Source organism: Arachis duranensis, chromosome 1, assembly GCF_000817695.3.
Source record: "Arachis duranensis cultivar V14167 chromosome 1, aradu.V14167.gnm2.J7QH, whole genome shotgun sequence".
Classification (NCBI taxonomy): domain Eukaryota; kingdom Viridiplantae; phylum Streptophyta; class Magnoliopsida; order Fabales; family Fabaceae; genus Arachis; species Arachis duranensis.
The window spans coordinates 90,275,541-90,288,368 of record NC_029772.3 but is presented as its reverse complement, the minus strand read 5'-3'; the positions used below and the strand labels follow the sequence as shown (position 1 = coordinate 90,288,368).

Genomic DNA, 12,828 nt, shown 5'->3' with positions numbered 1-12,828 from the left:
AAAAAAAACATTAAACAGAGTCTGGATTAAACCATTACCAAAAAGAAAATTCTGATCAAGCCTTTCTTCTTGCAGGATAGACGCAATACTCCTAAATGTAAATGGCTGAAACGGAAAGAGCGGTTGAGGGATATGAACAACCATGCTTCTTTGTAATAAGGTGATCCTATACTGAAGCGAGCTGCACTTCATCCACATATTGTTCTTTTGGACTATAAAAGAAGAAATACTATATAGCTGCCCCTCCGACAGAATGGGCCGGAACAGTCGTACCACTAATTTTGGAATCGTGCAGTGTATCCTGCTGCTCTGGTAACAATAAAATGACAATAATGTTATATGATAGTTTGAACAAATTCCGGATAATAATTTAGAAGTTAATATAATTTAAACAAACCTTCAAGTCGTGCAATGCAATCTCTAAAGCACCAGCTTCACTACTATTTGGGCGTGGAGGACCATACCACATCCTTACAACATAAACTTTAATGATCCAATCTGCTCTCTTTGTGGAGATTTCTTTAAGAAAGTCACACCTCTCACCCATGTTAGATTATATATTTTTACACGTTGATATATGTGATATGTACTTATATAAACAACAAAGAGGAGTATGTATATATATAAGTGAAATCAAATTACATGAAATTTCATGGCGAGTGCATTCGAAATTTAAACTACAATTACATGAAATTTTATTTGAAATTCCTCCATAATTTCCCTCCAAAGAGGAGTATGTAGGAAAAATAATAGGTTTATAGATTAGGTGTGATAGCCATCATGAAAAGTTATTAATATCATTAACATACCTACATACATACATGACATGAACAGTAATAAGTAATTTAAAATTTTGACACTTGGATAGCCTCAATGATCAAACTACTCGAGATTTCTATTTTAAATAGATGAGTAAATATTATTTTTTTATTTAAATAAAAAAGCCAAAAAAGAAAAGGGAGAAAAAAAATGGCGGGAAACACATGTTTGGTCCTTAAAAATGAAAAAGAAGAAAAGAGCAGAGAGGATTTGATAATTGATATGAGTAGCAGTTACATTTTCCACACGAATTCGTGAAATTTTGAAATATCTTCAGTTTCAAATTCAATCTCTGCATTTCGAAGCATATTATGTATGCCAGCCAGTTTGACGGCAACGCCGCCTTCTCCGGCGGCGGTTTCATGCCCTCTCAGACCACTCAGTCCCATGACTCTTCCTCCACCTTCCCTACTTCCAGAGTAAACCCTCTTTCCACTGTCCTCAATTTCATCATAATCTTAACCTCAATCACCTTACTTGTCACAATAAAACATTAATTAACTTCACTCTCATGTTAGGGTTTAGGGTTTTAGCTTCCTCCGAATACTAAACTTCCGAGTCATTTCAGAAATTGCTTTATTGATTTTCCCTTTTTCTTTTTTATTTACTTGCTTACTTTATTAATTTCTTTTGTTTTGGTTTTCAGAATCGGGATGCTCAGTCGTTGCTACCTTTGACGGTGAAGCAGATAAACGATGCGTATAACTCGAGCGATAATAAATCCAATTTGATTGTCGATGGTGTTGATGTCAACACCGTGTGTTCTTCAAATCCTTTAGCGCTTTTTTTTTTTTGGGTTTCTGGTTCTCTCTTGTTCTGAAGGTTAACACAAACCAATGTTGTAGGTTACACTCGTAGGAAGGGTATGCAACAAAAATGGGATGATTACTGAAGTTCATTTTGTCCTTGATGATGGCACTGGAAGGATTGAGTGTAATAAATGGTGAATGTTCTAAAAAGTGTCTTAGTTTATTGCCAAAAGTTGCACTATCATTTATTTTTTTTCAGTTCCTTTTTGTCAAGGATGAGTTTCTTCTTTCCGTGCAGGCTTCAAGAAGCAGCGGAATCAAATGAAGTGGACGGTATCATGTATGGTTTTACACTGCATTTCCTAGTTTGAGTTTTCCATTTACCATCTAGCATATGTATGGTTTGATCTGTGATTCCTCTCTGTTTTTCTTTGGAGGAAGAGGGAAAAAAAAGGGGGGGGGGGTTGAAAAAAAAGGTTCCAAATTTTATTGTGCAATTTTACTTGTATATCTTCTTCAACAAAATTTTTGCCTCATATTTACACTAAGATTACTTGGGGGATTTATTTCAATAAGTAGAGAAGAACACTAAGGAACATTACTATCAATTTAGAAACGGAAATCTGTGATTTGGGAAGCTCCCCTTTTTTCTTTCTATTATTTATCTATCATTCTGCAGCAGAAGCTGGATATTTTGCACTATAATTGTGTGTAAAGTTGTTGCTAACACAAATCCTCCCCCCCTCCCCCCCTGTTCTTTTAGGGAATAAAAGATGCTTTTAGTATAGTGTCATGCTAAAATTCTTGATTCATAATTCATTATAGGGATGGAGTATATGTGCGTCTTCATGGACAATTAAAAGGCCTTAATGGGAAAAGGATTTTGAATGTTTTCTCGTTTAGGTATGATTCGAAGTTTACCTTTCACTTTTTTATTTCAGCGGTTCAATATTTGGATTTATATCGTATATGTAAGGTTATGACTTATCAAAAATATTATTCTATCACCATGAATGGTTTCCTTTCAGTAAAATTCAATATGTAAGGATGCCCCATGCTACTTATCATGTTGTCCAAGTAAATGATGAGGCAGATATGTTGTTTTCTTGACAGTTAAAAAAAATACTTTACTTTGTGTCATTTTCAGGCCTGTGACTGACTTTAATGAGATTGCCAGCCATTTCATTGAATGTATATATGTTCATCTCTACAATTCCAAGCTAAAGGTAGATTTATTGTTGAGTTGGACAAATTGAATTTATATTATGTGTATATATGGTTATTAATTTTAAGAAAACTGTACCATACACATATTTCTTTTTCTAACATTACATGGTAACATTTTCAGGCTGCTGTTCCTAACCAGCAACATGTTACAAATTCAACACCAATAACACCCACAAAAGGTTACCAAGTTCTCCCACCAAATCAAGTAAGATAATGGACCATAGATTTTCAGTTTGCACTTCATTTTTATATGGTCTCCTCAGTGGTTTGCTGGATTTTAATTGTAGTTCTCTGGTCAGCATAACAATGGTCAGCCGAGGTTCGAAGAAATGGTCCTGGATTTTTTGCATCTTCCCCCACACAGGTGATCTTTTGAAAGTTATTTTGATGTATTATTTGATCAGCTCTTGTTGACCATATGCCTATCTCCCTGGTGCCTTTGTTTTGTTTGAATATCTGTTGTTTGTGCATGTGATGCATGCATATAATCCTATAATTAGCAAAATCTAAGGCATTGTCTGATGCATAAATGGAAATATGGAATGGCAAATCATCCAATTTTAGATTTGATGAACGATTGTAAGGGGATTTCTTGTTCAACTTTAAGTGAAAAACATTTAATTGGTTAACAAAGAGTTGAAGGGCATCAGCTCTATTGGTTTACATGATGGGTGTGGAACTGTCTGCCTGGTAAAGGAATGGTCCGCTAGTGTAAATTATACAAAATGTAAATTGGTAAACTACTAACCTGTCATGTGACTGGGTCGAAAAGTTAAGTCTCTGGCTTGACTTTTGCTGGTATCCGTTCTGGTATGAATTGGATAAACCTTCCATATATTCTCCTGCAGTAACGAGATTAGGGGGCAAAATGCAAGAATGTGGCCTTTTGTTAATTTTGGAACTGACTAGAGTTTTCCACAATCCGAATATAAGAAAATTTGCAGTATGATATATTAGAATTAAACATTGAAGGTAACTTATATTCTGGAACAGCTGATTTAATTAGATAAGGTTAATCATACAAAAGCATCATTCATTCAAGCATTCTTATAATTAAAGTTTGCACTTACTTTCTCGAATATATGCAGTATTGCATTTACTATGCTTGATTTGTTTACCCTACCTAGTCCATTAATCAGACTATTATATGTTCATATTCCTTGGTGGAATTCTTACTTGATACATGGAGACTTGTCTGGCATAATGGCATTCACATCTCAACTTTCTGATACTGATGTTTCAGTGCATCGGAAGGGGGAGTCTCTATTAAACTTATTGAAGAGCAACTACGACTTCCTAAGGACAAGCTGATGTCTCTCTCTCTCTCTCTCTCTCTCTCTCTCTCTCACACACACACACACACACACACACAGGCTATCAAAAATCTTATTGACGAAGGCCAGATTTATGAAGCTATAAGTGATCACTATAAGTCAACCATCAATGGTTGACATTTTAATATACGAAGATATAGTTTGTGCGGAGTTCCAATCATCCTTTCTATGCCTGTTAGTAAGGTTTAATGTGTGAATATGAGCAATTAAGCGTACTAGTTATGCTAAGATCTATGGATTTAAGCAAAGTAGGGAGTTTGCTGGTTCTTGAATCTTGATCTACTTGTTTTGTTTTGTATTGTATTTTCTGTCTATGTTTTTCTTTTATATCATGATAAGAAATGGTCTTACGAGGTTTTTTTTTTGTCTTGACAAGGTGCTAGTTTTTTCACTCTGATAAAGAATTGTTTTTAGGGCTTATTGGATCCATTTATGAGTACGCACAAAAAAAACAAGGAACCATTAATGGGCTACACTTTGGGCTCTACGTGATACGATTTCGTTTCTAACATTGGGCCTCTCGGTCTCATGCTCTTTTATAAGAGTAGAAACCTTAAAACAATTCGAGCTTTGTTCCTTTGGGCTATTAATTTGAACTGCATGGCCAACAAAATTTGAAGTGTTTTCATATATATATGCACAAGTAACTCAAATATTCCAAGAACATATAACTTTCCATTTGATACTGTCTAGTAAGTACAAGAGTAAACTCGTAGGATGCATGAGATTGTAAAGCGTTGTTTAATTACCATCTTTTTTAATTGTGCTTTATGTTGATACTTGATAGAAAGGTAGCCTTAATGCTAAGAGCTCACTCAAACTATAGAACCTTGAAGAGTTGAAGTGTCTTGAAACTCCTAAACTCTATTAGAAGGTGCAAGTGGAAGCATGACTTGGATGCTTCCAATTCCACCGCCTCTTCCTCTTGTGGCTGAAATGGCACGTGTAAACAGAAGTTCTTGTATCCATGTCACGTGCTGCGGTGATAGACGTTGATACCAATTACTAATACCACTCAAGTCGCCACGTGCGTTGCCATTCTCAAGGTTTGACAATTGACCCTCATGTGGAGGCACCGTTTTCACTCTACCTCCATAATTAAACTCACTAACATTTCAATTATTTATTTATAGATTTAGATATAGCAGTGTCCAAGTTCTCTTCCCGAATCCGTATAATACACAGTTCGGTTGTTAGCGTATACTGATTTATTTAATGTTTAATTGGAATTATACACCAAAGTTAGGAAAACGACAAAAGGAAAATATCTTTTTTTGGCTTAAAAAACGTGGAAGGCCTATTCTTGTGCAATAGAATCATAATCAAACCCACACGTACAGTGAATCCTAAGTGGGTCCCACATTGGTATATGTCTTAAATCATGTAATGATCAGACACAATGCCAACACCTTTCTTTCTCACTCTCTCCAAACTTAGAATGTAAGAACAATATTTAAATCAAACACAACTAAATACATAAAAACAATAGAGAATTGGAGTAGCTAGAATACAAAGAGGTGAGTGAAAGAAAAGATCAAATGAAAATAATAAAATAGTAAGAAATTAAGATAGATATGGGCAATGAACGTGAGAAATGATTCGTTTCTCTGACCACAAACAAGACTGAGCAATAGAAATGGCACTTTTTTTAATCAAACTTTGACCGTTCCGGCAAAGTATTTGGCCACGAATTAAAGAATATGTCTTTTTATATAGCCAGCTGCCTCAATTAGCTTACTTTATGTTACAACATTTGTATGCTAGTGGGGTTTTTTTATGCCCCTCAATTATTATAGTTTTTGAGTGAATTTCAACTTCGTCCCTTTTATTTTATTTTGTTTTATCTTTTTTACCGCAGATTTGAAGGGAATCAAACCACAAATGCCAACACACTCCCGCCGAACTCTCTGCCAATCCAAAACATTCCCCTCCTTTTTTTCTCTCTAGTCTTTACACTATAACTTCATCAGCCTGCAACCTTTTGCATTTGTATTTTTTAGGCATTTTCTCTCTCTCTTTGCACTGTGGTTGCTTAGTGTAAAAGTTCAATTTTTTTTTTAAAAATCCTATCCGGGTCTTGAGGCCTTTCTTGTCTCCTGCAGCCCACACTATAGTGTATTAAATTGTTTTGCCCCACCGCCGAATCTATATTTCATTGTCCCTTTTTAAAATTCAATTATAAACATCTTTTAGTCTTATTATTAAAGCCTAATTACCTCAATTTCATTCAATTAAATTGAGAATATATTTTTATTCAGATTAAACTCAAGATTTATGATTATTCATCATGTTATATGTACACAAAAATTAATCACTAATTAATTATTACATATAAAAAAATATATTTGACATTTTATATATAATCTTAAATAAATTTAATTATTCGTTTATTGTAAATTTGATTATTCTAATGTAATAAATTTGATTGGATCTAATCAAACTCAAGATTTACAATTTTTTTTTGTCTTTTACAGTATTTTTTAGTTTAGTTGGTTAAGAATCAATTCATTGTGGATTAGAACTCCATTTAAGAATTTGTTGTTGGTTAATAAGTTACTGCATGCATAAAGTAAGATACGAACTTTCGACATTTATTTGACCAAGCTAGTAAACTAATCACTAGACTAACACAACTTAATTCAAGATTTATAGTTATAATGCTAAGATATATACCATCTTAATTAATCAATTATCCTTCTTAACTTATAATTTATGTTTCCATATGAGTGTCTCTCACTCACATGTGCAATGTGAATAATGCTGTTGTGGCTTTGGCTTTGATTGGTGATTGGTGGTGTGGGCTGTGGGGTGAGTCACAATAGGACACATTTTGAGACAAGTGTCCTTGTGGTCCGGGGTCAAAAACTGGTAACCGGGGAGCGAGCCACCATATTTCTTGCCAAACATTAATATGATCCCCTTCACTTACTAAATTAATTATCTTCTTTGTGATCCATCCATATCACTATTATTTTAATCCTATGATTAATTAAGCTTGGGGTTATGATAATTGACACTTCTATCGCCTATCTTCAAAGCTTCACTATCTCCCCTTGACCATATCCAAGTGACATCTATGTCCTCATTTAATATTGCGTTACATCTCTAGTTAAATTCATGTTCAACAAATAATTCACCACAAGAATCACATTTTTATATCAAATAATATTGTATGCATGTTCACAATTCTGAATTCTTGTTTCTCTATCCAAGTTCATATTTATATATACATTACAATATAACAAGCTAAGGACTCTTTTTCTGTTTGAGCGTGACTGAATAGTATAATTAATTAATTAATTAATTAAACGCAAAACATTTAGCTAAGTAACAACTCTAGTTGCCTTCTCTCAAAAAGAAAAATCAACCATGCTAGTGTATAAAATATATAAAAATATATATATAGTTAGTTTTTTTTTAACATATAGTATCTTTAAAAAAAAATTTATTAGATTTTAGTCTTTTAAATTGACCATTATCCTACAATATTATTATATGACTAAAATATTAAACGTTGATGAATGAAAACTCTTAATAAAAATATTAAATATATATGATCCGTTCTTGTATGTTTGAACGGATATTAATGGATCTGAAGTTAAGGGTATGAAATTATTTTCAATTCTTTTTAAGATTAGATAAATGTTGATGTTTAATTTGGATATGAATCTCATGTTTAACTCTATCTCATTCTTGTCTGCTAAAATCTTATAAGATGTGTGGTTGATATATATATATTTTAACATTCTCGATCATTTTATATTAAAAGTCATATTTAAAAGCTTGAATTGTGTATTATGGTGTGCAAAAATCGTATCAAGAGTTTTTATTTAATTTATTAAAAAAAATAAAAATTATGTCCCCTGTTTTCTATCAACTATTTAACAAAAAAATCAGAAATCACGCCGTCGATTCTTTATTAAATTTTAAGGGGGAAAAAATCAGAAAACCACACTTAACAATTTTTTTAAATTGTCCCCCAACAAAAATTTTTCTTTTTGCTCCCATGTTCTAGTAAGAATCTAAAAAAAAAGCTAATTTTTGAATTTTACAAAAGACGCTCCATATATAAATTTGTTTTGCCACATTCTAGTGTACAAAATAAAGGTAAAAAAACAGTTTAAATAGGAAACTAACTTTTCTCAATTAATATCAACTAATTTTTTTTTAAATTTTAAATTTTAACTCTAAATTCTAATTCTAAATTATAAAACTTCTAAAAATTAATTTTATAATAAAAAATTAATTAATATTAACTAATTAAAATTTAATTTTTTATACTTATTTTATTTTATTATATAGAATCGCAAAAGGCCGTGAAAGAATAACGAGAGACTTAGATCAAATTAAGTGCATAAAGGATAAAGATGGAGAGGTTTTAGCTCAAGATGAGAAGATCAATGAAAGGTCGAAAAACTACTTCTACGAGTTATTTAATGAATGACAGAGGACTCTGACGAACCTTTGGCGATTATGCACGAGAGAAGATCAAAACTTCGTCTACTATTAAATGATTCGAGACTTCGAGAAAAAGAGGCTCTAAAGCGGATGAAAAATAGCAAGGTAGTATGACCCGATAATATTCCGATTGAAGTTTGAAAAAGTCTTGGAGAGAAGAGCATCAGTTGGTTAATCAAGCATTTTAACGAGATTTTAAGGTTAAAGAAGATATCAGATGAGTAGAGAAAAAGCACCTTGGTACCTATCTACAAGAATAAGGGAGATATATAGAATTTCAGAAATTATAGAGGGATCAAGCTCATGAGACATAAGCCATACTATGAAGTTATGAAAAATGGTGATAAAAGAGAGATTGAGACAAAAGACACAAGTAACAGAGAATCAATTTAGTTTTATGTCAGACAGATCCATCACTGAAGTTACATTCGTGTTAAGAAGGAAGATGGAAATGTATCATAATAATAAAAGAGATCCATATATAGTGTTTATTGATATGGAAAAAGTATACGATAGGATACGAAGAGAGAACTTATGGAATGTTTTGGAAAGGAAGAGAGTACTGATCGCATATATTTGTGCAATTAAAGACATGCATGATGAGGTTACAAGTAGTGTGAATACTCAATGTGGTGTGACAAATGATGAGGTTACAAGTAGTGTGAATACTCAATGTGGTGTGACAAAAGAATTTTCTATTGGTGGGATCATCTTTAAGTCCATACATTTTTACATTAGCCTTAGAAGTACTCACAGAGCATATCCAAGAACTTGTGCTATGGTGCATGCTTTTTTGTGGATAATATCGTCCTTTTGGGAGGTCAAGAGAAGACCTAAATAAGAAGTTGGATTTATGGAGGAAAGCTCTAGAAGTGTACAGTTTATGCATTAGCCATAGCAAGACGGAATATATGGAATGTAAGTTTAGTCGTCAGAGAAAAAAATCCTAATACAGAAGTGAAGATTGGAGAAAATATCTTACGAAAAGTTAAAAGTTTTAAGTATTTGGGGTGCATCATACAAGATAATTGAGAGATTGAATAGGATATAAATAATAGGATTCAAGCAGATTGGTCAAAATGGCAGAGTGCGTCTGGTTTTATATATGACAAAAAAGTGTCTTTAAAACTTAAAGGTAAATTTTATTGCACTACTATCACACTGGCTATATTTTATGGTACAAAATTAGACAGCCAAAGGGAAGCACAAACATAAATTAAGTATGACAGAGATGAGTATGTTGAGATGGATGAGTGGTCATACGCGATTGGATAGAATAAGGAATAAATATATAAGAGAGAGTTGGAATAGCAGCTATTGTGGAAAAGATAATAAAATCGCATCTCAGGTGATTTAGATATATGAAAAAAAGATCGATAGAGTATTCAATCGAAAGAGTAGATGAGATGAAAGATGGATAAAGAGTGAAAGAAAGACTTAAAAAGACTATCGATAAAATGATCAAACAAAATTTATATATAAACAATCTATCTCTATATATATAATACATGATAAAATTTAATAATATTTATTATTTGATCCATATAACTGATTTTATTTAGTAGAACAAAATTTGGTTGTTGTTGTTATACTACCGTTGGTTAAGAAGCATGCGAGAATATATATATAAGCACGATTCTGTCGGATGGCATCGGAGTTTTGTGTTGTCTTGTTGTGTTTGATCACTTGTTTGATTGCATTATTGTTATGTTGTTTACACAAATGAGGAATATATATCTTTACGTAGAGAGTTTTTCCACGTAATTTCGATTTGACAATAATGGCATCAACTATGAGAACTTCCGCTTCCAATAATGGAAAACATCCTTCAAATTATAGGATAATGATAATGATGGAATCGACCCTTTTTATGCCACAACATATACATATACACATGCACTCTTTTTATGCCAACTATATTGACTAATAAACATTATCTCATTATCTTTGCCTACTGGAACACCATAAGTTAAGATGGATCGGAGATAAAACTTTGGGAAATTTATCTATCATAATTATTGTTTATTTAGATGGAATAATTGATACATATATAGTATCATGAACTCGTTATTTATATATCTTGTGAAAATCGAAACAGGGAGACATACAAATTACTACCATTCATTGCGGTGGTTGTAAGAGATACAGCAGCACAAAGTTATAGATAATTTAATATTTCAATTATATATATATATATTCTCAATTGATAAATATTAATTAATTATTTTAATAATAATTAAAAAATATAAAATAAGGTAAATAATAATTAGAATATAGATATTGTCATACCTATTTTAATTATATCAATTTATTTTTTATTAATTTATACAAATGTGTATGTAATGTAAAAAAAATCATATATAAAGTGACATTATAACAAATGAAGTAATAACATATTTTCCTAATTAAAAGGTATGATATAAAATAATTTTAGATAATTTTAGACTAATTTTTTTGTTATCTCTTGAATATTTTGTGTTTTATATCTTCTTTATTTAGTGTCTTTAAATGGTTCAATGCAAGACATATGCATGCCACTTATTACTCTCATACATTATTTAACGCTTCCATGAAGTTAAGACCATGAGACAAGCTGAAGATAAGATTTTATTAAGTAGTAGCGACTAGCACTATATACTAATAAAAGAATCAATTAATAGTATTGTTACGGTAGGTAACCGGAGATTAATACGACGGATGGCGTTTGGCGGCCCAAGTGTGTGATGGAGGAGAACTCCGGGTAGGTCCGCAACTCAGGAGGCTCCGTCCGACTTGTGCTCGCGTGTGAATGGGGGGTGGTACCTGCAAAGACACTCCGATGCCTAAGTTAGCAAGGGTGTAAGCAGGTCTTAGAGAGTATTGGACTTAGAGATACCTGAGGGGTGTCAGTGTATTTATAGTGGTGAGCCAATAACCACCGTTGGTGTAGTGCCGTATCTTTAGGGTGGTAACCGTCTCTATTATCTTGGGGAGGTTAAGATACGGCTTTATGAGGCGGTTAGAGAGATTTTAGGGGCGGTTACTCATTTGAATGAGTGTTTATCTGCCAGCTAATCTCACATCCGACCTCTTCAGACCAAGTCGTGGTTGACACCGACTTCTTATGTGAAGGTCGGCACTTAGCAAGGCTTTAATCCTTTAGATTAGGCCTTTTAGTTGGACCTGGGCCTTTGCATTGGGCCAGGATATGAACAATAATATATAACCAAGGAATACAATTAGACAAAAAGAAAAAATTTATAAAACATATTTTACTGTTTTAGAAAATTCATCTTCTAATATATAATGAGTCAATTATTTAGCAAAATAAGAAAAAAATTTAACTATAAAAATAATTGTGCAAAATATGAGCAAAAATAGATGAGAGAAAGAGTAAGAGATATAGGACTATGTGAAAAAAAGAAAAAAAAGTATGAAGTGGATATTAATTTATATAATCGTTCGTGCTGCATTCTTGCGTTCGAAGACTTCTGTTCTTCTCCAACCTTCATTTTCGGATAAAGGTTAGTTTTGCTCTTTCCATGTCATGCCTTATGTTTGCATGTTTTGTTTAGCGAGTAGATAGGTTGACCCATAGACTTCAGTTTCGTATCTCTTCTCTTTAGGGGCCGTGTTTTTTGATTTTTTCTTTTCTTTTTCCCTTTTTGTAGGTTTCTGCCACTTTTCTTTATATATAAAAAATGGCCTCCGTAGACATTATTTCTCAGTGGGTTGACGTTACGGTCCTTGGGGAGGAGCCGTTGGTCGACGCTGAGTTCATCACTCACATTCGCACTCATCACAGGCTCTGTACTTCAGAGGAGGACGAGCCGAAATATGAACTGATACTCCCGGGTCCTGAAGACCGGGTCTGTTTTGGGAGAGATAATGAGGCGGCCCCTCATTTTTTCTTCATGTATGAATGTATGATCACCCGTTTGGGTGTTTTTCTGCCTTTCTCCGATTTCGAGATATCCGTTTTGCACCACTGTAAAGTTGCCCCTACTCAGCTTCACCCCAATTCTTGGGGTTTTTTGAAGATTTATCAGTTTATAAGCCATGCTCTGGACTTCCCGACCTCTTTGAGGATTTTCTTTTATCTTTTTCATATGACTAAGCCCTTTAGTGGGCTAAACAACAAACAGCAATGGGTATCCTTCTGGGTCATTCAAGGTCGGAGGATTTTCACCCTTTTTGATGAATCTTTTCACGACTTCAAAAACTTCTTTTTCAAAGTTCAAGCCGTAGAGGGTCACCACCCC

General features: G+C 33.1%; 1 protein-coding gene and 1 long non-coding RNA gene across 3 annotated transcripts; one reads left to right on the top strand and one right to left on the bottom strand.

The window, feature by feature from the left end:
- The first annotated feature begins 1,022 nt into the window (after positions 1-1,022).
- LOC107460109 (replication protein A 32 kDa subunit B) lies at positions 1,023-4,602 on the top strand. The gene is made up of 10 exons (XM_016078442.3): positions 1,023-1,238; positions 1,466-1,576; positions 1,665-1,762; positions 1,867-1,908; positions 2,394-2,471; positions 2,716-2,794; positions 2,917-3,000; positions 3,083-3,159; positions 4,039-4,109; positions 4,167-4,602. Coding segments are annotated over exons 1-10 (750 nt in total). The 5' UTR covers positions 1,023-1,130; the 3' UTR covers positions 4,169-4,602.
- On the bottom strand, positions 3,132-4,304 carry LOC110281540 (uncharacterized). Of its 2 annotated transcripts, none has more exons than XR_002376348.2 (4): positions 4,167-4,304; positions 3,972-4,109; positions 3,544-3,637; positions 3,132-3,251 (listed from the first exon to the last, which is right to left on the bottom strand). It is a non-coding gene; the product is annotated as an uncharacterized LOC110281540 (long non-coding RNA). The 2 variants fall into 2 exon arrangements; XR_008002161.1 differs by having other exon boundaries at positions 3,153-3,285.
- Positions 4,603-12,828: the final 8,226 nt, after the last annotated feature.

Coding starts and splice junctions, on each gene's coding strand:
- LOC107460109 (XM_016078442.3), top strand. CDS start 1,131: ATGTATGCCAGCCAGTTTGACGGCAACGCCGCCTTCTCCGGCGGCGGT. Junction 1,577..1,664: donor ATGGTGTTGATGTCAACACC/GTGTGTTCTTCA, acceptor CCAATGTTGTAG/GTTACACTCGTAGGAAGGGT. Junction 3,160..4,038: donor TTGCATCTTCCCCCACACAG/GTGATCTTTTGA, acceptor CTGATGTTTCAG/TGCATCGGAAGGGGGAGTCT.